We start from the raw sequence: 27,386 nt of genomic DNA, 5'->3' as shown, positions 1-27,386 counted from the left end.
ACTGTAGCGTGATTACAACAGACGGACGGACAGGGCTAAATCGTCTTAGAATTTTACGCTGATCAAGAATATATTTACTTTGTTGGGTCTAAAATGATTATTTCGATGAGTTACAAACGGAATGACGAACTTAATATACCCTCCATACTTTTTTTGGTGGAGGGTATAAAAATGTAGACAAAGAACTCTACATAGCGGAATTCTTACACAAGTGTACGATTTGTCAGACTGAAATTCTCAAATCAAGGCAAGAAATGGAGTTGGCTAAATATGTAAATTAGTACTGCTGGTTCCGTTATTATGATCTATAATTAGGATCGTCACATACCCGAAATACGTTACGAAATAAACTTTTTTGTCACTGTCACCAAAAGGGCCCGATGAGCTGCTTAACTAACGATGGAACACGTCGTCTAGTTGTGAGTGTCTGATAGTATCTATCTCGCTTCCCTTTTTACTTCAAATTTCAGATCATTAAGCTCGTATCAAAGGAGAAATAAACAAAAAAAAAAAAAATTAACGGTCAGGAATTGCAACCAAAACGCTTCGAATTATATTTAAAAAAAAAAAAAAAACAAGTACAAAGGCAGTAAGTTCGGCCGGGTCGAACTTTGAATACCCTCCACCATTTGGAACGAATTAGAAAATTTTCAAAAAAATAAAATCCATTAAAAATTCTTTTAAAATCTTTAAAATATTTAATATAGGTAGGTGCCGATATGGGGGGATATACGATATTGTGGACCTATAAAGACAAATCTATATCTGCGTGTAAAGTACTCACAAGGAACTCCTTGTGTGGATTTTCAAAATACCGTCCATTGAACTATCGATGAAAGAGGCTGTCAGCCGCAGCACAGTGGTGTGAGAGCCTCAGAAAACAGGGAATCATTATGTCGTTTTTTTTTTTGCTCACACATTTATATTACTTCTTGGATGATTGGTATTGAAATTTGGACATAAAAGTGACCCCATAGTACGGTACTTCCTGATTTTCGGTATTTTTAATGTTTAGACCAAAATTTTCAAGAGCCGTTTAATTCGGCACATCGGGTTTTAAACAGTTATTATGTCTCCTTAACAGAAAAATGTCAAGACTTGTCCACTATTTGCTCATATAATGGTATTGACCTCATTTTTGGTATTTTAAAGTTTTCGGCAATAAATTGAAACTAAATTAAGTGTCACTTTAAATTGATGATTCTGCATAGACATAACTCCTCCCTACAACAAATTGTAAAATTATGTTCAAGGTTTGGTATAGGCCTCATTCAACAATATTGGCCCAATTTTCTGTATTTTTTAAATAACTAAAATAAAAGTTGTCATTTTGTTTTCTCGATGGGTACTACTACTACAAAAATTGCCAATATCGGACCATCTTTTGACATAGGCTCCTTGTGGGGGAGTGTGATCCCCAGACAAAATATTAATCTAAAAGAGCATTTAGCGAAGTAGTGAGCATAGTGAAGTAGAATCTTGTGTTCTATAAACGTGTGAAACTGAAAACAGTTATTAATACACCTCTGTATCCTTATTAGCAACTACATTGGCTGTCTCAAAAAGATCTTTCCTGATGGCAGTCGAAAACCCGTTGGAAAGAAGAAGAAGTTCCCTCAAACTCCACACAAGAAGTTCCCTCCTGGATAAAAATAGTCTATATAGATCCACAATATCGTATAGCCCCCTGGTATAGTAGTTTTATTCTCTTTTATAAGAAAGCTCTGGAGAGTAAGCAGACGGATGCATAAACTTGCCAGCAATCATCTGATATGTCACAACGGAGCAATTTATCCGAGTTGCAAGTGTTCGTAAGAAGAAATTTGTCCGTCAAGATTTGCAAACTTTCAATAAAAAAGGTATTGACATTTTCTCTTTTTTTTTTTCTCTCATTTTCTCTTTGCAGAACGTTTCTGTTAACAGACGACTTGCAGTAACAATTTGAACAATTGTTAAAAACTTCAGGGTAAACAGACACACCTAATGTTGTGCAATAGATGTATTGTAAATTCACAATAGGTCATCCAGTAAGACCAGCTGATTTCCTGCGAATTATCAAAATGCATCCTAATCGTATGACAACGTAAACAAAAAATGGAACAACTCTAGTTTAGTAAAAACTCTTCAATTTTTTCGAATTTTTTTCCAGAGGTAGGTATTTTTACCCTGATCCCGGGAAACTATTTTTTTCTTGGGGGACGGACCCGGGACCTCAGATTTTTGACCCGAAAGTCCGGGATCAAGACCCCGGCTGGACCCGGATCCACTTACCCGATATAGACAATATGGGTATCGATTGAAATACCTATCCAACAAGTGGTCACATGAAGGGGTTAGTTGTCATGGTTCGGAAGTTATAGTCAAATTATCGATTTTTTGGACCCGGATTTTTTATTTAACCCCCAAAAAGTCAAAAAAGGTCCCATTACGGGGGTCAACAATACTGTATCCAAATTATAGCTGACACTCTTACCTTTCCAAAATGCTACAATTTGTGCTAATACCTTTTTCGGGTCCAGAGATATGGGTCTTTCCATCCGCATAACCCGATTCTAACCCTATATCGGGTAAGTGGATCCGGGTCCTTGGGGGATCGGGGTCTTGATCCCGGACTTTTGGGTCAAAAATCTGGGGTCCCGGGTCCGTCCCCCAAGAAAAAAATAGTTTCCCGGGATAAGGGTAAAAATACCTACCTCTGGAAAAAAATTCGAAAAAATTGAAAAGTTTTTACTAAACTAGAGTTAAGCCCAAAAAATTTTGACAGATACGGTACTTTGAAGATTTTTAGCGATAATTTTGACCCGAATTGTTTGAAATTTCGTTTTTGAAGTTCGGAATCGGTACTACAGCCTATGACCAAAAATTACTTAGGTAGGTCCACTTCTTCGTAGAGGCCCTAATAAACGGTTTTCATTAAAGTGGAATTTTTCGACGAGTTTTTTTGAAATGTATCAAGAACCTTCAAAATGGTGGAAGGTATTAAAAGTTCTTCAATAACACCAACTGGACTTTTGCATACGTAGGCAAGTTTAAGTTCGGTCGGCCCTATTTGTTTAAATCCGATGTGCAAAAACTAGACATATGAAAACTTATTTATGAGGTCTCCAACAAATATAACGAGTTTTTGCAAATGGAATGATAAACGCAATATCCTTCATTTTGTGGTGGAAGCAAGACTGCCTTTGTGAAGGTATGAATGTCACCAAGGTGACATTTTACCATTTAAGAAAGTAAAATCTATGATAATTACACATGGCGGTCAATACTAGAATAGAGATTTGTCGGTTAATATGGCGCGGAAATTGATAAGACTTAACCTATCTTAAAAGAATTGGACTGAGGCAAAGTGCGCTTTAACTTCACTAAGCAAAGTTCGGAAGTCACGAACTTTAAAGAAAACAATAGACTATAACATTAAAAGAGAGTGCGATTTCCTGTCAAATAGGCATTTTTTACAATTGCATACAATTAAGCTTGCAGCTTTGTTCAAATTGAAGCTTAGGCAGCTATAAAAAGTTTTGAAATCTGTGAAAATAATTTGCATAACAAACTTAAATATTGAACAATAACAAAAAAACAATAATAAGTCATATGTCTGAAGTCAAATTGTCATATGAATATGTATGTATGTATATGCGAATTAAGTATCTTGGGTAAGTGAGACATTTAAGAAAATTCTCCCTACCTTAACATCACGTGGGAAATATTGTTTGCCATTGTGTAGCCAATAGATTTCTGGACGTGGTATTCCACCAATCAGGGCTTCCAATTTAACCTTTTGGCCAACACGAGCCATGGCATTGTTCAGGGGAATTTTGAAGTGTGGGACTTCTGTGGGTTCAAGAGCTACAAAAATAAAACTTCAGTTAAATAAACTCATCAAAAAGTAACGATGACAATTTTCACTTACGTTCCACAATTAAACTGGCCGAACAATGTTCAATTCCCGCAGGATTCGAAGCACTGCAGGTGTAAACAGCATCATCTTCCAAAAATACCTCCTCAAACCGCAATTTGGCCTCGCCGTTATTGTAGCTGATCACATAGTCGGGACAATCATCAATGCATTTGTCATTTTTATACCACTGTACCGTGGGCAGGGGATTGCCGGTGACAATGCACGAGAATTCGAATGAGGATCCCTCTTTGGCGCTGGCACTGGCCAAATAGCGTACAATGCGAGGCGGTATCATTTGCACCTCGGCAGCATTTTCACGAACCGACAAATTAGCACTGGTTGTGGCATTACCCACCAGATTCGAAGCGCGGCAAGTAAATCTCGCCGAATCGGCAGCAAATGTCTCCTCTATGACCAGGCGGCACATACCCTTGTCATAGGTGGTTTTATAGTCGGGGTTGTTTTGTATCAAAATGCCATCTTTGTACCATTCAATCGTGGGTTCAGGACTGCCCGTCACTTCACATTCAAAGGTGAATTTATCATTTTCCCTGGTCACGGCATCCTTGAGAGGTTTCACAAAGACCGGCGAGGAGTATTTGATTTCCGTGAAGATGTGATTGATTTCAATGTCCTTGCGTATGTTTTCGGTAACAATGCGCTGGTGATCGATTTGCTCGTGCATGCTTTGTAGACGTTTTATGGATTCCTCGCGTTGCACCTGCTCCTTGAGGGCCAACATGCGAGCTTCCTCCTCGCGTTTTGTTTGTTCGCGCAATGTCTGAATGCGTGCTTCTTCCTCGCGCACAGCCTGCTCACGTAAGGTTTGCAGGCGAATTTCTTCTTCACGAATCTTCCGCAAACGGGTCTCCTCTTCTTCGCGGGCCTTTTGTTCACGTATGGTCTGTTCACGCAACGTCTGCTCGCGAACGGCTTGGAGACGAGCTTCCTCATCACGTAAGGCTCTCAAACGTGCCTGCTCTTCTTCGCGAGCCTGTTGCTCTCGGGCAGCCTGCTCTCGAGCGGCTTGTTCGCGTATCAACAACAAACGTTGCTCTTCTTCGCGAACTGCCTTTTCACGGGCAGCCAATTCCAGGGCCAAACGCTCACGTTCAAATTGTTCACGTGCTGCCTGCTCTTTGAGTGCCAACAGACGTGCCTCTTGCTCACGAGCTGCCTTTTCACGGGCCTCAGCCTCGCGCATTGCCTTCTCGCGTTCGGCTTGTTCACGTGCCTCCCGTTCACGTTGCTCTCGGGCGCGCTCTTCACCCTTCAGACGTTCCGAAACTATGGTAATGTCAGATTTCAGTTTCATAAATGATTGGAAAATTGTCATGACATCATTGAAGAGTTGGGAAACTTTGGACATGTCATGGCTACATTTGGCAGCACTTTCCAGCTTTTGGCGTAACGGCGCCTCACGTTCATTGACATACTTGTCAATGTCATTGACGAGGTTTGAGGCTTCCACCGGATCCCGAAGATAGGTGATTTTGTTCGAAACGCTGTTATAGAAATAGTTAATTTCACGATATTCGCAATCAATCTGTGAGTAAAAATCAAAATTGGAGGAATTAAAAAAAAAATTATTTAAAAAATATCGTGTTTTGTGATCACTTACCTTTTCAACCACCTCAAAGAATTCCGTGGCCTGATTGAGAGAATTTCGTTTTGTTTTCACCTGATCGCGGAACTGCTGCCACTTTTCGTTAAGTTTACGAAGCTCCTCACGGAAATAGGCTTCACTTTCCGGATTCGAAACCAGCAGCTGTTGTGTAGTGGTTTCAGTGAATTTCTCAATGCGTTTTTCCAATAACTAAAAATAGAAATGACGGAAAATGGAGTCTTAGCATCAAACGGTAATCTTCGACAAGCTTCAACATATTGCAACAAAAACGAAAGAACAAATTGTGAAATATTTCATAACAACATTTATGAAAAATGCAAAATACAAAGGATCCAACAACAACAAAAACAATCATCGAACTACAAGTCATTCTATTTTTGGCATTCACAACTACTGCCCGAATACACAAAACAAGACGTCTCTCCGTCTTTTTTCGCCCTTTTTCCCATTGGGCCAGACTGGGAACAGGGAATGAAAAAAGACACACAAACAAATTTGAATCGACTACACCAACCGCCAAGCAATTCACACTCTAACATCAAATGTGAGTTCTCCTATTTCATATTCGAAGCAGCTGTTGTTGTCAATTCACACTGCAAATGGATGGTGGTCCGAAACGGATGTGAATAATGTATGAAAAATATAGTTCTTTCTTTTTTTTTTTTTTTTGATTTTTTGGTAACACAATATGCGTGGATTACAGATGAGGCTGTAAATTGTTGCTGTATTTTACAAATGAAAATGACCATGTTCAGAGTCTAAATTATAAAAAATCTTAAGGAAATAACAGTCATAGTGCAAGAAAGTTATTTAGGTTGGGAATGAATATGATCAACTGACTAAAACTGTTACAATCCTGAGAAGGGTGCTGTTAAATTATATATTCCGAAAAAGTTTTTTTTTTTAATTTTTTTAAGAAGATATGGTGGTTATATAAACCAAATTGTAAGTAATTTGTTTGAAGCATACAGTAAAATTTAGAAAATATTTAAAATTAAAAAAAAAAAAAAAAATCCATAAAAAATGAGATATTTTTTTTACTGAATCATATGTGTTTGTATTTAATTGAGACAGTGTTAAGGGGAAAGTCTACTCACTTAAAACCCCACCCTTTCAAATATTTAATATTTGGAATATGGGCCACGATGTTTGATGAAAATGAAGCACCATTTCACATTTTATAAGAATAATTAGCTCCGTTCCAGAATGTGGTTTCACAAATTTTTAGTAGAAAACCATTCCTATACGCAAAAATCTAGTGAAACTTGTAGGCAAATTTAAGGGAAAAGGGGCAAATATATGGGGGCTATACGAAGACGCATTGCAATTTTTTGTCATAGGCTGTACTACCCATTACGAAATTTAAATACGAAATTTTAAACAATTCCGGTAAAAAAAAATCCTAGACTATTCCATAAAAAAGTGGCTAAAATAATAAAAATACCGAATATGGGTAGGTAGGTAGGTAGGTAGGTAGGCTTATATCTAGTACCGTCATATGTGGCCTATATGAAGACTTAAACCTATATAGATAGGTTGTAGTACCCATTACGAGCTTCACATACGAAATTTGAAACAATTCCGATAAATGTTGTCCCTAAAATCAAATAACAAATACCGAATATCGGGAGGTATCGATATATTTAAACAATTCCGATAAAAAAATGTCGCTAAAATCATCCAAATAGCGAATATATTGTATGGGGGCTATATGATATCGTACACCATATAGACAATCCTCTGCCAGGGGGTAAAGTACTCACGAATAACTCCTTGTTCCTGGAGTTCAGACAATTTAATTGAAAAATGTGGCTAAAATAATCAAAATACCGAATATCGGGACATACCGGTATATAGAGGATATACAATATCGTGTAGGGGGATATACGATATCGTGAACTCCTTGCGAAGAAATCAGACAAACTCATTAAAAAATCATCAAAATATCGACTATCAGTGGTACCGTTATATGGGGGCAATTATCCTTCAGACAATTCCATTGCAAAATGTGGCTAAAATCATCAAAATACCGAATATTGGGGACTATACGATATCGTGGACTGATATAGCCCATCCTCAAACTTAACCTGCCTGAAGAAAAAATATTGATCTGTGCAAGTTTTTAGCTTCCTATCTTAATTCATTTGGACTGTAGCGTGATTACAACAGGCAGACGGGCGGACTGTTAATTTTACGCTGATTAAAAATAAATGGGCTTTGTTATGTCTAAAATTATTATTTCGATGAGTTGAGTGCTATATTTGGTGAAGAGTATAAGACGTCGGAGAATAACTTGATGGTTAGCATCAATTTTTTACTTATTATCTAATTTAAGACAATGAGAGAGATTTAAATTACCAGCCAATTTGAATATAATTATTTTATTATTCATCTCTTATAAAAATATCTAGTATTTTTTCCTTGAGCTTAAAGAGGGGTTTCCAAATGATAAATTACTGTTATTATAATTATTTTATTTTTTAATTTTTATTTTTATTTATTTTTTTTTTGGTTTAACTAATAATAACTAATTTTGTTATTTTTTACTGATGAAGTTATGAAAATTAAAAAAATTGGTCCTACAGAGACCTACGTTAAAGGGTAGTTCTATATTAGCAATTCTTTTTCTGACTAGAGACAAAAAGAAAATACCAAATAATAACAAGATTACAAAAAACTCCGTCTGAAACCCTCAAAATAGCTACAATTTTGAAGTACCGTTATGTATGACCAATACATAACAGTCGACCTATCTTCACAAAATTAGCAGGGATAGATTTTATAAGCTCAAAACTCAAAATGTCAAGTTATTCGTGACTGGATTTGAAATTGTGGTCGAAACCTTGCAGATATCGAAAATTACAGTAGTATGGGACCTATACCAAATACGCGAGAAAGGTCGAAAAGTTTTAGCGTGAACAGATTATATCTACTCAGAACTCTAAATGTCAAGTTACACATGATTTTGTTTAAAATTGTGGTCAAAACATTCATAATACCGAAAATGAGAAAGTAACGCTATAAGGGGGTCATACCGAAACGTGGACAAATATATTCCCCTCTTAATACCAAACGTACTAGGGGTAACATAAATGTCAAAGCAAAATTTCAAAGCGATAGAATGCTGTCATAAATTAAATTCCGTTTTGGGGTCTCAACCCAAGTCGTCCCTTTCACCCTGCAGTGTAGGTAAATCAACTTTGGATTTATCGATAGGTCGACTTTTGGTTTTTAAAACAGATCAGGGATATGCTCGTTTTTACTTGAAGTAAAAGTTTCATGCGAGCGGAAGTGGTTGACGATTGAGAATTTTATACGGTGTTAACTCTACACTCTTTTGTTTTGTGTGGGAGCGCTCCCGAGTCAATCCTGTTAAAAAATGGCAATTGTCCAAATTAAGATTTGTTAAGATTAATTTAAATTAAATCGTGAAATAGAATTTTTCCAATGTGACATTTAATCAAAATGTTATATTATTATAATATATTACTTATATTTAATTATTCCCTTATTGCAAACATCAAATGCATCGGATGAAGGTAAATCTAATTTTTTTAACAACCTCAATTAAAATTGGTTTGCCACATTGCAGCATTTTTCTTACGACCGTTTAAATGTCACAAATATGTCCCAATGTTTCGACACTCTCTGTCTTAAACCTTAGGTATAACAAATTCAAAGCATACCTTAAGGCGGAACATTTTATTTTATTTTACAATTTGAAGATGAAGTGTCCTTGGTTGTATGATAATGACATTTGTTTATATTAAAATATATTGGAATTTTGGAAAAATTATTAGCTTGTGTGGTCTAATGAAAATGTCCATCGTTTATGCAGAAAAATGTTATGAAATATTTTGACTTTTTAACGCAAACATTAACTATAATAAAACAAATTTCCACAAAAAATTTGCAAACATCCGAAATTACTAAATATGTGTGTGTGTCTGTACATATGCTTTTTGCACAAAAATATATTTAACAATGATTTCGAAAACACGAGCAATTCTATGGCGTCTTTTGTACATACAACAATGGAAAACGTATTGGAAAATGACATGAAAATTAGGTCGAATTGTTGACTAAACATGAGGGAACATCAAGACACATAATTGAATTTTCAAAAAAACTTTCAAATCAATTAGCTATAGTCAAACGATGATTGGAAACACACAAAGAAGAACAACTATAGATGGAAAATTCAATAATACCTCCATTGTGTGTAAATAGCAGCCCCAACGCAGTTCGTGTCGGGTGGGCTTTAGAAATTTTGGCATTGAACTCTAGAGAGGAAAATGATTTTATTTTGTAGAGTAATTGATATATTTTGCAGATAATTATTTTTTTCTTAAGCAATTATATAACTACTTGTCGCGTTAAATAGAATGTGCCGGTAGAATTGTCAGTCCGGAGTAATCTAGTGATTGCATAGACTAATAGCTCGTTTATATAAAAATTTGAAGCGATTAATCCTAATCAATCACAATAAATGTATTGCCTCTTTCCGGCGGTTACATTTATTGTGATTGGTTAATTATCACTGTTCACCTGGCTAAAATTTGTGGGAAAAAACGAACGCTAAAGAATATATAGACAACGGAATATAGCATTATACCCATGTTTTTTTTTTTTTTTTGGATCTCGCGTTATAATTAACCAATCACAATACATTTAGAATATGTCAAAATTTAATTATGAGGGTTTAATCGGATAAATATTTATATGTAATGGTAATTTTATCTCCATCCAATAACAGAAATGCTGCCCCAGCCGATTTTTCTAATAGAATACCAATGAGTCTTCTTCTTATAGAAGATCAAATGATCTTCTAATAGAATATCCAAGGATATTTTTATAAAAGAACAAGTTAAAAACAGTAAGTTTGTCCGGGCCAAACATTGGATACTCTCCACCATTTGGAAGGATTTTGCAAATTAAAAAAAAAAAACAGCAAGGAAAAATCTAAAAAGTCGACTATATGATACCCTACACCACTATGCATATTTAGTAGATCTCCCATAACAAATGATTTTTTTTTTTTTTGAAGTAGACCATACCTAATATCAACATTTGGCTTTAGAATACTTATAATTTGGTTTCAGAGGGAACTAATATATGGGAGGCATATCTAATTCAGAATCGATTTTCACCAAATTTGACGGAGGCAAACATTGGTATGGAGTGTATGATATCACTTGAAGAAAGTATATATATCGGAGCCGAGTTTCACCAAATGGAAACGTACGCCGCGAAATTTGCTCCACACAATCAATCTGAAATCGGATTAATGATATGTATGGAAGGTATATCCAAATCTGAGTCGATCTCGATAAAATTTGGCAAAGGTAGTTTAGAACTCGATAAGATATCTGGTACCCAATATCTTTGTTGTTCATATTACGAATGTGAGGGATGAAACATATATATGGGAGTTTTAGCTATATCTGAACCGATTTTCTCCGAATTCGGTGTACTTGCTTCTATAATGAATTCTGTCGGATATGCCAAAATTCAGGTCATTTGGACTGATATTGGCCATTTGGTGTACAATTAACCAGAAATCGGTTGTAGATATATATGTGAGCTTTCTCTAAATTTGATCCGATTCTCACCAATTTCAATTAGGCTAAATAAAAAATTTCCATCTCAATCGGATAACAAATGCGACCTACATTCTGTTCACAAAAATACATGGACAGACGGACGGACGGACTGTCATACATAAATCGACTCAGAAAGTGATTCTATGATCCTCAAATGTAACTACGGGTCTATCTCGCTTCCTTCTCCATCAAATCCACTAAGACATAATACCTTTACCCGTAGGGTATAAAAACAACATAGGAAGTTACCCTAATATTATGCCTATACGTAGACGAGGACCTGTATATGTAATTTTGGTCATGGGCCATTATGATATTCAAATACGAAACTTCAAACAATGCCGGTGAATAATGTCGCTAAAGTCATGATAATACCGAATATAGAGAAGTAGCGTTATATGGATGCTGTCCGAAGACATGGGCCTGCATGCAATTTTCGGTCGCAATATGTAACACCCATTAGGAACTTCAAATACGAAATTTGAAACAATTCCGGTAAATAATATCGCTAAAATCATCATAACACTGAATATAGTAGGCGCCGTTATAAGGTGCTATGTGAAGACCTGAACCTATGTAAGCAATTTTCTGTCATAGGATATAGTGCCCATTAGGAACTACAAATTCCAACTTTGAAACATTTCTGGAAAAGTGTGACACAAGTCATCAATATCTGGAGGTTATACCAAAACGTTGACCTGTATAGCACTAACACACATCGGAGAAAAATTTTATCAATCTACTTCATTTCGTTCGGAAGCTACAGTGATTTCCGAAGACAGACGGACATATAGAAATGTATGCCGGTCAAGAATATATATACTTTGTGGGGTCTGACGGACATTGATATAGAATTGTATGCAGGCCAAGAATATATATACTTTGTGGCGTTTGAAAATTATATTTCGAGATGTTACAAAAGGAATGACAAACTTAATATACCCTCCGTACTGTTTATATTGGAGGGTATAAAAAGATCTTCTTATAGAAGAGCAATTGGTCTACTTATGGAATCAAAATAAGTTATTTTATAGAAGATCAATAAGTTATTTTATAGAGGGCCCATTGGAAAAGAAAATAGAAAATTTCTTATTTTAGGACCAGTTTTATGGAGCCAGATCAAGATCACCTGCTTAATATATTCAATGTCAAAATGAATTATTGTGATTGAAGTCAAAGTAGGAAATTTTAAAAAATATACTAAACAAATTTTGACATTTATTGTGATTAAATGAGGTTGTGAAATCGCTTTCTATTGCTCCACATTTTACATCCATCGAAAGTCTCGATGTAATCGGTGAGGGCAATCCATTGTCTACATATTCTTTAGTCTGTGGCGAATATAATAATGTGTGTCGACAGTTAGGGCCTTTAATTTGTAACTGAAATTTCGGGAGAGAAATGGAGAACGAAACAATTTTTTTTCGAATTCATCTCCTCTCCCTCTCTTATCCACAAACTGCCGGCTTACTTATGCAATTATAATTCTTCATTCTCCAAATATTATCAAAAAATGCTACCTACCTCTATGGTACGTTCAAAATACTCAAAGGCCAATGATGTGGTCTTGGCAGCAGCCAAACTGTCAACATTTTGACCATTGATCTCCTGCAATTGCCGTGAAACACTATCCAAACTGCGATTGATGTCTAACAAATCCGATTTGAATTTCTCCAGCCGTTCCAAACGTTCCAGCGATGACATTCTCTCACCATTACATGACTCGAAATACATACGAAGATTTTCCATCAGCTTCAATATACGATCCGTGTCCACTTCCTTGGCACCGGGTGGTTCCAGAGCCCGAACACGATCTATTAAAATTTCCGATTGTGTTATCAACGATCGGAATGAATCCATTGTCAAGTCGCGGAATTTCTCATGTTCGGCAATGCAACGTTCAATGGCATCATTTGAGTTTTGTTGTGTCTGCTTTTGTCGCGCAAAGAAATCGGCGATTTCCTGATGTATTCTTTGGACACTCTCCAGAAATTGTAGACTGCTTTCGACCAGCGTTTTGTAATCGTATCGTATACCATCCAATTTCGATTTTAGCGTTCGTAAATTACTAATGACTTGTTCGATTTTTTGCATTGCTTCGGGATCTTTCGTTTGAATGTTGAGAGTGGTGTGAACGCGTTCCTGTATCTCATTTTGGGCCTGATCGATGTCTTGCAGAACGAGTTTAAGCTTCTCACTGGTGATAGTGTGCAGCTGTTTGGCATCCACTGAGGGTGAAGTGAAAATTGGATAGAGTTGTGTGTCAACATTGGTGGTTTTAGCAGCGGTCTAAAAAAGAAGAAAAAACATAATTATTAATCAAAATGAAAATTTCAAATTTAAAAAAGAATAGTTGTTATATAATTTGAATAAATTCTACGCATGGCCTAGAATTCTTATTTACATCGAAATCTGAATCGGTGAACCAATTTCAATTTTCGAAGGCTTTATATAGGACCAATATCTCTTTTTTTTTGCTCATTTTTAGAGAGTGCATGAGAATAAGCGATCCTATGATAATCAGATGTGTAAAGCTTAATTTCGTGTCATAATTGCTCCAGTGAATGATTTGATGAAGATCAATGTAGCAGACATTGAATCATGGAATCAGAGTCAAAACCGAAAATGCGCCCAGTGGTTCACAATTCGATTTTACGGCAAAAAAACGGGTTTTTAAAAACATATTGGACTTTGATAGTAAATATATTATAACTATTTTTATACCCTCCACCTTGGAAAGGAGGGTATATTAACTTTGTCATTCCGTTTGTAACATCCTTAAATATTCGTCTGTCTGTCTGTCTGTCCGTCTGTCTGTCTGTCCGTCTGTCTGTCTGTCCGTCTGTCTGTCTGTTGAAATCACGATACAGCCCACATTATTTGACGTAGAGCGCCAAAATTTAGCAGAGCTATTTGCATTGTGTCTAGGATGGTTGGTATTGAAAATGAGATACATCGGTCCACGTTCTGGTATAGTCCCCATATAACGGTACCTCCCGATATTCGGTATTTTGATGATTTATGCCACATTTTTTCACGGATTTGTCTGGAAATTGGTATTTGTAGGTCATAACGGGTCCCTGAGCGTGTGGTAAAACATTGCATGTATAGGTCCACGTTGTGGTATAGCCCCCATATAAAGGTACCTCCCGATATTCGGTATTTTGATGATTTATGCCACATTTTTTTCACGGATTTGTCTGGAAATTGGTATTTGTGGGTCATAATGGGTCCTAGTTCGTGTGGCGAAACATTGTAATTATAGGTCCACGTTTTGGTATAGCCCCCATGTAACGGTACCTCGCGATATTCGGTAATTTGATGATTTTTGCCACATTTTTTCACGGATTTGTCTGAAAATTGGTATTTGTTGGTCATAATGGGTTCCAGCTTCGGTGGCGAAACATTGCATGTATGGGTCCATGATTTGATATAGCCCCCATATAACGGTACCTCCCGATATTCGGCATTTTTATAGTTTTGGCCACATTTCTTCTAATGTTTCTTTTACCCTAAGGTGGAGGGTATTAAAAGTTTGGCCCGGCCGAACTTAATGTTTTTTACTTGTTTTTATTTCATTGATTGCTGTCCAAGTCGATTTGAGATTGGTAACTCAAGGCTAGATCACACATAATGTTAAATTTATATGTAAAGTGTGTTTTTACAATTATCTGTGGCATTTTAATAGCATATTTTCAGAATTTTTATTTTACAAAATAATATTTACTTATCTATATAAAGGGTGAGAAAAAAAACTGCAACAAAGTCAAACGCCATAATTTTTACAGTTTTTTAAATTTTATTAATTGAAAGCAAAAAATGTAGGAAATAGCATCAAATTTTAGCATAAGTTTAGATTTGTTCGAGTTTTTCACCTCTGGACCGAATTATGGCCTTCAAACGGCAAATGAAACCGTCACACGCTGCCCGAATGTTGCTCTGCGGTATATTGGCTCATTTCCCGTCGAAGCGCTTGCGTAAGGTGATCGACATTTTTTTTAGTGCCAACCTTGCTTTTCAAAATACGCCAGCCTTGCTTTCTATGTTACGGTGTAAGTTCGTGCACTTTTTGGAATTTCAATGGCTTATATCCAAATCTGATAAAATTTGGCAAAGGTATCTTCGAGCTCTATAAGATATCTGGTACCAAATAACATTTATATGGAAGCTATAGCTATATCTGAACCGATTTTCCTAAAATTTGATGCACTTGCTCCTAACTGAATTAGGTTGGATATGCCAAAATTCAGGTAATTTGGATTGATATTGGCTATTTGGTGCACAATTAACCCTATATCGGTTATATATGGGAGCTACATTTAAATTTTAATTGATTCTTATCAATTTCAATAGCGTTCGTTCTTGGGCCAAACAAATATTGTTTGGAAAACTTCATCTCAACAAAAAAAAAAAAAAAAAAAAAAAAAAAATACATGAACAGAAGGAGAATTTTTTGGCCCATTGGGAAGACGACATATCAGAAAGAGTGGGCCGATTTATCCCATAAACAGGCAACATTGAAAAATTGCTGAAGGTATAATTATTATTTTGGGCGTACCAGGCGCAGAGTCATACGGACGGACTCAGAGAGACATACAGTCCATGCAAATTTCATGACAGGGAATTTGTCCAGCGGTCTCATTGTTTAGCCACAAGGCTGGGGGAATAACAAGATTAAGAAATTCATTTATTTAAATGCTTCTAGGTCTGGAAAAATCCGACATCTGGATGTTCACTCAAGAAATACAAATTTGCCATTCTTTAAAAAATAGAGAAAACTATTATTAATTTCAAAAGGATGAAAGATCGTAAGAAGTTTTCAGGAGAGCTTGAAAACTAAATTTCGCTGCACTAAATTGTGTCACACCCGAAATATCGTACTAATTTACTGATCGCAGAAATTTTAATTCACATGATTTTATTGTTCGATTTTCAGGTTTATATGGCTTTTGTCAAAACTTTTAATTTTTTTTTTATTTGTATTAATTGTTATTGTTAAATATTCAGTTTTAGGTATGTCTTTCATGATAAATATTTACCAATTTACCTTTAATTTTTTTTCTGACTCGATCGAATCCTGTGTTTTTTATAATTTGAAGTCATTTTTTCTAATCAAGTCTTATAAAAATATATCATGTTCATAATTATGATCGTATATCGCTTTTGGAATCTAGCTATTTAGCCTCATCTTTTTTAAAAAAAAATTATATCCACACATTTTTATGCCCACACATTTTATTAGTTTTTGGCGAAAATAAAATTTGTATAAATTCATTGAAATTTTAAAACTTCCTGTCATATGCCACACAATATTCTCTCTTTTTCTTATGCACTTCGACTATACACCACAAATTCATTACTTTTCACTAGTATTTTTTCGTTTTAATTAGTTTTTCCCCGTCATTTCAAATTTGATCGTTAATTAATTTCCAAACGATTACATTTTGACAAGCAAATTATTCCGGGTTACAGTAATTTAATGGCGAAACATTTGCCGGTCATTTGTTTTGTTGATGATTTTGTGGTTGCAGTAGGAAACGTCAACCAACCAACCAACGCACACACAGAGATGATGTCAAGCTAAATAATCCATTTCAAATATTCAATACATTCAAAGTTTTTTTTAACTAGATTATAATAATTAGAAAAATGAGTTTTGTTAATTGTCTACTCACCTCTTGATTTTGACTCATGATCGTTTCCAAAATAGTTTCAACTTCACGCTTTTCCGTTATATGGGTTGTCCAATTTTCAAAACTGGTTGTTACATCGATCTGTTGCTTACTGAAACCATTGAGGATGTCTTCGACAGCTTTTGCCGATGGTTTAGTATCGAGATATGGATCCAAAATCTGCTCCAAAACACCATTCAATGAAGTACCGAGGAGTATCGAGGAAACGAGAGAGAACAAAAAAGAAAAATAAAGAAAATTTAGTTTTTTTTTGTTGGTTTTGAAAAAAATTCGTCAATGCGTTCGTTCTTGGAGATGTTTATGGGATGCGAGTACGCAGTCAAATAAAGAGGCTGGCTGGTAGATGGGTTGGCAAAGCAGGCGACAGAAATAGACGAAATGGCCCAACAAAAGAACACAGAGCATAACATTGCTCACAACAAAAAAAGAAAAAAAAAATGGGAAAATGTTTTCATTTTGTTGTTAGGTTTTCGTTGTCGGTTTTTTGTTTTTGTATTCTTTTCGTTTTTGTTTAGAGCATTTATTTTTCCAATATACAAAAGAAAACACCACAAGCGTTTATACTGTGCAAAATGTTTAACAAAACAAAAAAAAAATGAATGGAAGGCCCAAACATTTAATTGACACCCTACACCGAGTGGGTGTACGTCAGAGAGTTTTAGTGGAACAAAAAATCGATTATAACTTTTATGTCGTCAATAAATATTTACTGAATAAAAGCATTTGTAGGAATTTTTCCGTGACTGTTTTAAATAATAAAAAAAAAATGAGTTTGTAACGAGAAGCAGTTATGTCCCCTGGAGAATATAACAATTCAATTCGTTTAATTGTGCAAAGTTGCCAATTATAGGTATTCCAAAATTGTCAAAAAAAAAAAAAAAAAAATAAGAAAATAACATATCTCTGTTAAAAAGCGAAGACTCAACATGTCTAAAATAGAGGGTCCAATCTTTTTAGAAAGCTAAAAACATTTTCATAAAAACAAGTTGAACCAGTAAAGAAAGTCTAAAAGTCAGGCGGGGTTGACTTTATAATACCCTACACCCCTTTGCTTCATATAACAAATAAAATATATAACAAATGTAGCTGTAGCTATATCTGCTGTAGCTATATCTGAACCGATTTCAATCAAATTTGGCATACTTTTTTTCCAGGCCTAATTTGGTCGTATTTGCAAAATTCCATACATTTGGGCTGATATTACACGTTCAGTTCACAATAAAATGCAAAGCGGACAAACATATATATGGGAGATATATCATAATTTTGACCCATTATCTCCAATATTAGGGTAAACACAAAAGAATAGTGAAATAACTGACTGACTACGAATCAATGCCCAGACAAACCGAATGAAGCTATAATCTTCAAATTAATACTAAAATGGTACAAAAAGTACTAATATGTACTAAACATTGAATACTTTGTACTGGACATACAGAGTGAGCAGCGATCTTTGGACTTGGAATTGAATTTGCGATAAGTGTAACTGATGGGGTGCAGGACAGATGCATCAAATACGTAATTTTGGGATTTTGAACTACAAGATTACGATAAGTTCTTAAATAGTACTTAACTATTAAAATTGTACCTTTTGGTATTATGTGAACGGATAGAGGTAAAAACTTAAAATTTGGCATGGGAATCAAGATTGGAAAGTAAATGGTGTAAGTGGTTTTGGAAAAGTGTACTAGATGTGCGAACTGTACTAAATGGTATCAAATTCAGAAAAGCTTCGTTTAAGATGAAGCTGGAATTTTGATATTTTGTATTGGGGTTCCTGTTGATGGTAGGTTTGTCATAGAGCTGTTGTTTTGGACATTTATACTAAAGTGCACGAAAACTACTAAATAGTACTGTGTGTGGTACAATTTGGTATTGGGTTAACATATAGTACTTGAAATCAGAAATTTGGTATTAGGGTCACTGTCCATGTGTCGCCTGGACATATGGAGGTGGTTTGGGAAACGCGTATTATAATTGTACGAAAAATACCATGTGGTACAAAATTTAGCATTTTGGCCAATTTTTATTATGAAACGACTTTGAAATAGTTTTGGACAGAAAAATTGGATGTGATGGATTTATCGATGGTGCAATGATTTTAGTAATATAATCCCCTGTATCCTCAGATTTAAACTATATCGGCAACTTCCTTCACTTTATATGAGACTAGCTGAACCCGGTGCGCTTCGCTACCCCTTTTGATTTTATATGCATTCAAAATTTTATTTACGAATATATGTTGGTTAAAAAAAAAACAATTTTAAAAATTAAAAAAAAAAATTATTGCACTACTTTAATGCGTAAATAACCAAAACCATTAGAAAAGCAGTAACATGACATACATACACGAAGGGTTTGTCCTTCGGATTTATTTATTTCATAGCAAATACCAAGCGTGCAGTAAACTGCAATCTTTTGAAGTTGAGTGGCATTTCTATTGCAATTAGTGAATTCGAGATAGCAACATACTTCGCCGTAATAAGCGTATTTCAAATTAATTGTTGTGTTGTTTTTTAGTGTTAGCATAAGGCCTTGTGGGTCAATGGTTCTTATTAAAATCATATCCCAATCTGACCCGATTTAAATATAATTTTAAAAAAATTACTTTTACACCAAAATCCGCCACACCTTTCATATTTCATTGAAAATGGTGCGTCAAATATGTGAAATCGGCCGAAAATATATATATGGGAGCTATATCCAAATCTTAACTAATTTCCAATTTATTTGTCACATTTATTATTGTAACCAAATTCCGCCACACATTCTGAATTTCATTGGTATCGGTCATATATATCATGTTTGGTGCATAACGTGTATGAAATCGGCCGAAATATATATATGTTAGCTATACCCAAACCTCAATTGATTTCAATATAATTTGGCAACTTTTTCTGGTGCCAGATTTTGTCTCTCTCGCTTTGGGTGCATCAAATATGTGAAATCGGCTGAGTATATATATAGGAGCTATAATCAAATCCGAGCGTATTTGAATATAATTTGTCAAATTTATTTTTGTACCAAATTTAGCAACTCATGCCGAATTTCATTGGAATCGGAAATACGTATCGTATTTTGTGCATCAAATATGTGAAATCGCGGAAAATATATATGGGAGCTATATCCGAATCTGAATCGATTTTAATATAATTTGACTAATTTTTTTTTTAATCAAAATCCCGTTACATATTCCAAATTTCTTTGGAATCGAACATACATATCGTGCATGGTGCATAAAATACATGAAATCGGTCGAAAATATATATGAGAGCTATATCCAAATCTGAACCGATTTTAATATAATTTGACAAATGTATATTTGTTTTAATTTCCGCTACACATTCCAAATTTCATTGAAATTAGAGTTTGGTGCATCAAATACATGAAATCGGTCGAAAATATATATGGGAGCTATATCCAAATCTGAACCGATTTCAATATAATTTGACAAATTTATTTTCGGATTAAATCCCGTCACGCATTCCAAATTTCATTGGAATCGAACATTCATATTGTGTTTGAGGCATCAAATGAACGAAATCGGTCGAAAATATATATGGGAGCTATATCCAAATCTGAACCGATTTCAATTTAATTTGACAAATTCATTTTGGCTCCCAATTCCGTTACTTATTTTAAATTTCATTACAATTGGAAATACATATCGTGTTTGGTCCACCAAATACATGAAATCGGCCGAAAATGTATATGGGAGCTATATCCAAATCTGAACCGATTTCAATATAATTTGACAAATTTATTTTCGGATTAAATCCCGTCACACATTCCAAATTTCATTGGAATCGAACATTCATATTGTGTTTGAGGCATCAAATGAACGAAATCGGTCGAAAATATATATGGGAGCTATATCCAAATCTGAACCGATTACAATATAATTTGGCAAACTTATTTTTGTTCCAAATTCCGTTACGTATTCCAAATTTGGAGACTGTATCTTCAACCAATCAATAGATATGTGCATATAAAATCTGAATTTTTGGGAGGTACCTCCGATTCTGATGCTATATCTCCAGTTCCAAGTGGAAATTCAGAAATGTATATAGCCTATGTTACTTTCAGGCGATGTTGCAGTATATATGGAAATTTTCAGGAAAATCTATTCAGCGGTTTTCGAGTCCATAAATTACAAACAAACAAACAAACAAACAAACAAACAAACAAACATACAAACATTTTCCTCTTTTATAGATATAGATATGTGATAATTTTTAGAAAACTTTAAAATATGTGTGAGGTTCCAGATATATTGGACCGATGTATTCCACTGTGGTCTGATAATAGTAATATAACCTTTTGTTGGAAAGGAATCAGAAGGATTGGCCGTTATATACCGTAATGACATCAAATCTCTGATTAAGAGCAATATTTGGATACTCCAAGAATCTCTGACTTGTTTCGCAAGCTACGAGAAATGTAATTATTGAAAGGGGGTTTCTATATGTATCATGCATTAGTAAAAAATTTGTGAAATTTGAAGATCAGTGGAGGCTTTTTTCGCATTTTATGATTTATGATTTTATTATGATAATCAAAATTTTGACACTTTGTCGGTGAGGTAGCAGAAGGAGTGGGGCAATATCTACCATCTTCACACCAGATTTTGTGTTGATAGAAATATTGAGATGTACCGGGATTAAAAGGAATCGGATGCTCATTTTCATGACTATTCCAAATATTGACCCGTTGTGGGGTAGGTACCAGAAGGTACCTAACCGATATATTCCATCTTCACGTTAGCCCTTGCGTTACTTAAAATATTGGGATGTGTAAAATTTGAAGACAACCGGACTCATATTTCATGTTTTATAAGAGTCAGGTTTATGTTAAATGTTGACCCTTTGTGGGGGAGGTATTTGATGGAGTAGACCGATATTGTCCATTTTCGCACCTGAGATAGCACTGACAAAAATATTTTGCAAAAATCGAATGATCCTATCTTTAAAGTATTTTCATTGAAAATGTTGACCTTTTGCGGGGGAGGTACCAAAATGAGTAGACCGCTGTTGTCCATCTCCAAACTCGATCTAAGTTTGACAATAATATCACGATGTACCAAGTTTGCACCAAATTTGATATTCCCTTGGAGAGTTATCGTTATAGTTATAGCCATATTGCTGAGGGTATAGAATGTACACCCGATATTGTCCATATTTGCTATAATATAACAAGTTAGAAAACAGTAAGTTCGGCCGGGCCGATCTTTGAATACCCTCCACCATTTGGAACGAATTTGGAAATAAAATTCTGTTAAATTTTTAAAAATACCGAATATAGCCGTTTTATTGCTATCTATACAACGTGAACCTACATAGGCATTGTTTGTCATAAGTCATTACAAAATTCAAATTCGGAACTTGAAAATCATCAAAATATCGTATATAGGGAGGTACCGTTATATCGGAGCTGTGCGAAGACCTGGACCAGCATAGACAATTTTCTGTCATAGGCTGTAGAATCCATTACGAACTTCAAATACGATATCTCAAACAATTTCGATGAGTATTGTACCTAAACTCGTCAAAATACCGAATATAGGGAGGTACTGGTATGTGGGGCCTATACGAGACCTGGACCTGCATAAACAATTTTCTGTCACAGACTGTAGTTTCTATTACGAACTCTAAATGCGTAATTTAAAACAATTCCGGTGAATAATGACGCTAAAATCACCAAAATACCGAATATAGGGAGGTACCGTTATATGGGGTCTATACGAAGACGTGGACCTGCACAGACAATTTTCTGTCTTAGGCTGTAGTATCCATTTCGAACTTCAAATACCAAATTTGAAACAATTCCGATGGATAATGTGGCTAAAATAATCAAAATATCGAATATCGGGAGGTACAGTTATATGGGAACTATATGAAAACGTGGACCTACATGGCCCATTTACGAACTTATCCTGCCTACTGAAAACATAAACATGTGTGCAAAATTTTAGCCTTCTATCTCAATTCGGTCCAATGATAGCGTGATTACAACATAAAGACAGACGGACATCGCTAAATCGACTTAGAATTTTACGCTGATCAAGAATATATATACTTTGTAGGATCTGACATGAGTATTTCGAGGAGTTACAAACGGAATGACAAAGTTAATATAGTCTCCATAGTATGGTGGAGGTATAAAAAATCCAAAAAAAAAAAAGATAATAGACCTCATCTATGTAAACGTGGGACAACATATACTATTTTCAATATTAGTATTTTTTCTAAATTCACAGTTTTTTTGTAACCTTTTAATATTCGATTGCAATGTAGGGAATTTTAAGTACCACGTACACCGGACACAATACCATTCGTTCGTTTGCACACCCCAAACAAACTTCTTGTCTGCGTTTTTTTGTTTATACCAAAGAATAAGAAATATGTTTTCTTCATGTTTTTCCCCATTTTCTGTTTGTTTTGGGCGCTTTTCGATATGTAAACGGATTGTGGAGTTTAAAAATATTTATGGTAACAGGCCAAAACATTATGGCAATGGTTTAGTGCCACAGAGAGTCAGAAAAGTCTGAGTAAAAAAAAAGAGTTTAAAGACATGAGGTTATTTTCGGATAGCAGATTTTTTTTAGGCAAACCAATTGTAGATATCGTTCAGCAGAACTCATCCAATTTAAGAGGCCACAATGAATTGTGTGTGTTATAAGTGTATGCAATATTATATTTGAAAGTTTGCCACGATTTGTGGTTATTTCAAAATAACACATTCATCATATATTCTCATTAATTGTTTTCAGTTCAAAGACAAAATCTCTAATGGATTTGATAACAAAATTTATTTTTGCAATTATATTTGGATTCAAGACGATTTGTGAAACAATTTTTTCATTAAGATTTCAGTACTTCACCACCGGTTATGTGAAAACTACTGTCAGATGTTTTCTTAGATGAAAACACGAAAATCAATATTTGAAATTGTTTTTTTTATTGAACTTTTGTTACGATCAAGAGTGAGAAAGTTCTCTTGAGATAAAATATGAACTAATATTTTCGTTTAAACTCGTCTGAACTTATAATGTTGAGTTTGCATATTTCTTCAAGTGTCTGGGCGCTATTTTGTGGCAGTTGGTGTTATCCATATGGAAATGGAAGTACCTATTGTAAATTCGCATTGCTTATTTTCAGAAGAAACCTCTGGAAATTGTTAAAACTCAACATATCAACACATATCAATGAGTTTATAGCCAGGAATATTTAATATTGATATAGGCCCGACGCGTATTTTGGAGTGATAAAAATTGTATTTAAATAATTTTTGGATCACCTCGATGCTTTATATTCATCCCGTTTTATTTCCGAGTAAAAGAGCTTTGGAATTGTAAGATAATTGGGTCGCTAGGAGTGCCTTGGAGGTGCATATGGTTAATACTGCAAACCTTTTATATGCTACGTGGTTCGTCCAATCTGTTATTTAGACCAGGATGAGCTTGGTATTTAAAAAATTGGAAGCAAATTTTAAATCGTATATATTTTAACTTGTATTTTAATCTTTCCTATAAGGAGCACCCTTTTCATTGAACTTTTCATTCATTGTTGTGTATCTTCCGGGTATTTCAACAAGTGTATGAGTTGAAGTACGTTCAATTGACTTCATGTGTGGTGATTTTCCAGGAAATTTTGTATTCAACCTCCATTTAAATTGCAAAAATTAAACGGGAATATAGCGAAAGCATAATGGGGAAACAATTTTACTTTTAAATGCTGGTTCTTCTCTTCAAATTACAGAAATATAAATTTACACCTATCATTTTTCTACAAATCTTACTTTTTATCTGTTCCAGAATTGCAAGAATGTTAATAAGTAAAAGCCACTAAGTTCGAACGGGCCGATCTTTGAATACCCCCACCATTTGCAACGAAATTGGAAGTTAAAAACCAGTAAAGAAAGTCCCTAAGTCGGGCGGGGCCGATTTTATGATATCCTACACCACTTTGCTAATTTAGTTGAGCTCCACATAACAATTAAAAGTTTTTATGGGAGAATTCAATCATACACCCTATGATTATAATTTAAAATTTAAAGGACTAAATATGTCGAAGCATTTCTCTCTTGTATTGTTCATTTGGTGCAAAATTAATTTGAAATCAGATAAAGATATATATGGGAGCTATATCCAAATCTGAACCAATCTCGATAAAATTTGGCAAAGATATTTCTGAGCTGTATTTGATATATTTCCCTGAATATCGTTGTTACGGAGTGCATATTACGGCTGCGGAGGACAAAAATTACAAATCGGATGAACAATATATATGGGAGCTATAGCTATATCTGAACCGATTTCGATAAAATTTGGCATACTTATTTTCAGGCCTAATTTGGTTGTATGTGCAAAATTCCATACTATTCGGGCTGATATTACAGGTTTGGTGCACAATAAAAGGCAAATCGGACGAAGATATATATGGGAGCTATATCTAAATTTTTACCGATTATCTCCAATTTCAATAGGGTTCGTCCTTGGGCCAAACAAATGTTGTTTAGAAAATTTCATCTCAATCGGATAATAAATGCGACCTGCATTTTGTTCACAAAAATACATGGACAGACGGACTGACATGCATAAGTCAACTCAGATGTGATTCTATGCAGACCATCAAAAGGAACTATGGGTCTATCTCGTTTTCTTTTGCTTGTTGCAAACAAATGCACAAAGACATAATACCCTGACCACCTTGTTGAGTAGGGTATAAAAACAAGTAAAAATACATTAAGTTTGGTCGGGCCGAACTTTTGATACCATCCACCATTGTGTAAAAAAAAAACATTTCCATACAAAAGTATCAGCATTCAAACGTGTTCCACTTTAAACTACAAACTCTAGTAAGATCGGTAGGAGATTTCACAAACATTTTTTTTAAACAAATCCGCTGAAAAGTATTGGACAAATCATCAAAATTCGGAATATGGGGAAGTACTGTTATACGGGAGCTATACGGAAAGTGCGCCTATATGTACAATGTTCCGCCACTAGAGCTAGAACACGTAACGCACTACAAATACCAATTTTTATCAAAATACTGAATATCGGACCGATACAAAACGTGGACCGATATATTTCATTTCCAATACCAACCATTCAAGACACAAAGCAAACAACGGTGCCAAATTTACTTTTGTCATAGGCCATTACAATATTCAAATACAAAACTGGAAAAAAACTACGTTGAATAATATGACTAAAATCATCAAAATACCGAATATAGGGAGGAACAGTTATATGGGAGCTATACGAAGAATTGTACCTGCATAGACAATTTCATTTTCTGTCACAGGATGTAGTACCCATTAGGAACTTAGAATACAAAATTTTAAACAATTCCTGGGAATATTGTACCTAAAATCGTCTAAATACCGAATAGCGGATGGTACCGTTGTATGGGTGCTATACGAAGACCTGGACTTGCTTACACAATTTTCTGTCATAGAGTGTAGTACCCATTAGGAACATCAAATATGAAATTTGAAACAATTCCGATTAATAATGTCCCTAAAATTATCAAAATATCGAGGGGACCGTTATATGGGGGATATATTAAAAAGGTATACCCGATATATCCCATCTTCAAAGTTGACCTGCCTGCAGACAAAATACTGATCTGTGCAAAATTTACGCTTCCTATCTTTCGTTTTTGTTTTGACTATACAACCGACGGTCGGACAGGTCTAAATTATCTTAGAATTTTACGCTGATCAAGAATATATATACTTTGTTAGATCTAAAATTATCCAAAGGGTATGACGAACTTAATATAACCTCCATACTATGTATGGTGGAGGGTATAACAAATTTACTTTAATAAACGATTTCCCTTTCATGATATTGAAAACAAATTATAAAATTAGCAGATTCTCGCAGGTTCTGAAAAAGAGCATATATGTTTTTACCAACTGTTTGTGATGTTAAAATCTGCTGAACTCAATTAGTCACATCTTTTTTATTGGGAGATTAATAATAGTCAACTAAACAGTATATTGGGCTTACGACGCCCTCTAAAAACTTCAAATTATGCTTGATATATCAATGGAATAATCGTGAATTTCGAAAATAATCTTTTTAAGGACAATTAAAAAAAGGACTATCAAAGGAAATATCGAGAATTAAAAAAAAAAATCAAGACCTATTAAAATGACAAATCCCTGCCTTTTAAATTATTTTAAGGCATATTTTAATACGTTTTTGTGCATTTGTTTTTAACATGCAGAAGTAAGCGATCGCATTCTGAGTGCATTTATGCATGTCCATTTTCCCGACTGTCCATGTATTTTTATAAGCAAAGTACAGGTTGAATTTTTTGGCAGATCTAGATGAAATTTGGCACAAATCCTTTGTTTGGTCTAAGCCCGAACCCTATTTAAATTGGTGATAATCGGTCAAAGTTTAGATGTAGCTACCATATACATACATTTCTTCTGATTTGTCTTTTACTGTGTACTTGACATGAAATATTAGTCCAAACGGAGAACAGAAACAAGTATATCAAAATTGATTAAAATCTGTTCAGATATTGCAATAGTTCGTATATCTA

At 34.7% G+C, this 27,386-nt stretch overlaps 1 protein-coding gene across 4 annotated transcripts in view; it reads right to left on the bottom strand.

Moving 5' to 3' along the window:
• The window catches only part of LOC101894461 (uncharacterized), a 237,184-nt gene that overhangs the window by 111,519 nt on the left and 98,279 nt on the right, over nucleotides 1–27,386 (bottom strand). For 2 of the 4 annotated variants that reach the window (XM_059124486.1, XM_059124483.1), the window contains exons 6-11: nucleotides 16,804–16,980; nucleotides 12,653–13,417; nucleotides 9,737–9,808; nucleotides 5,520–5,714; nucleotides 3,911–5,444; nucleotides 3,686–3,846 (exon numbers count right to left, since the gene is read on the bottom strand). In XM_059124486.1, coding sequence (XP_058980469.1) covers nucleotides 3,686–3,846; nucleotides 3,911–5,444; nucleotides 5,520–5,714; nucleotides 9,737–9,808; nucleotides 12,653–13,417; nucleotides 16,804–16,980 — 2,904 coding nt within the window. The remainder of the gene's footprint in view (nucleotides 1–3,685; nucleotides 3,847–3,910; nucleotides 5,445–5,519; nucleotides 5,715–9,736; nucleotides 9,809–12,652; nucleotides 13,418–16,803; nucleotides 16,981–27,386) is intronic. The other 2 variants (XM_059124484.1, XM_059124485.1) reach the window with 1 other exon arrangement.

This window comes from Musca domestica, unplaced genomic scaffold (genome assembly GCF_030504385.1).
Source record: "Musca domestica strain aabys unplaced genomic scaffold, Musca_domestica.polishedcontigs.V.1.1 29, whole genome shotgun sequence".
In the NCBI taxonomy this organism is placed as follows: Eukaryota; Metazoa; Arthropoda; class Insecta; order Diptera; family Muscidae; genus Musca; species Musca domestica.
The sequence above is the reverse complement of the archived record's forward strand: the minus strand, read 5'-3'. Positions and strand labels throughout refer to the sequence as shown.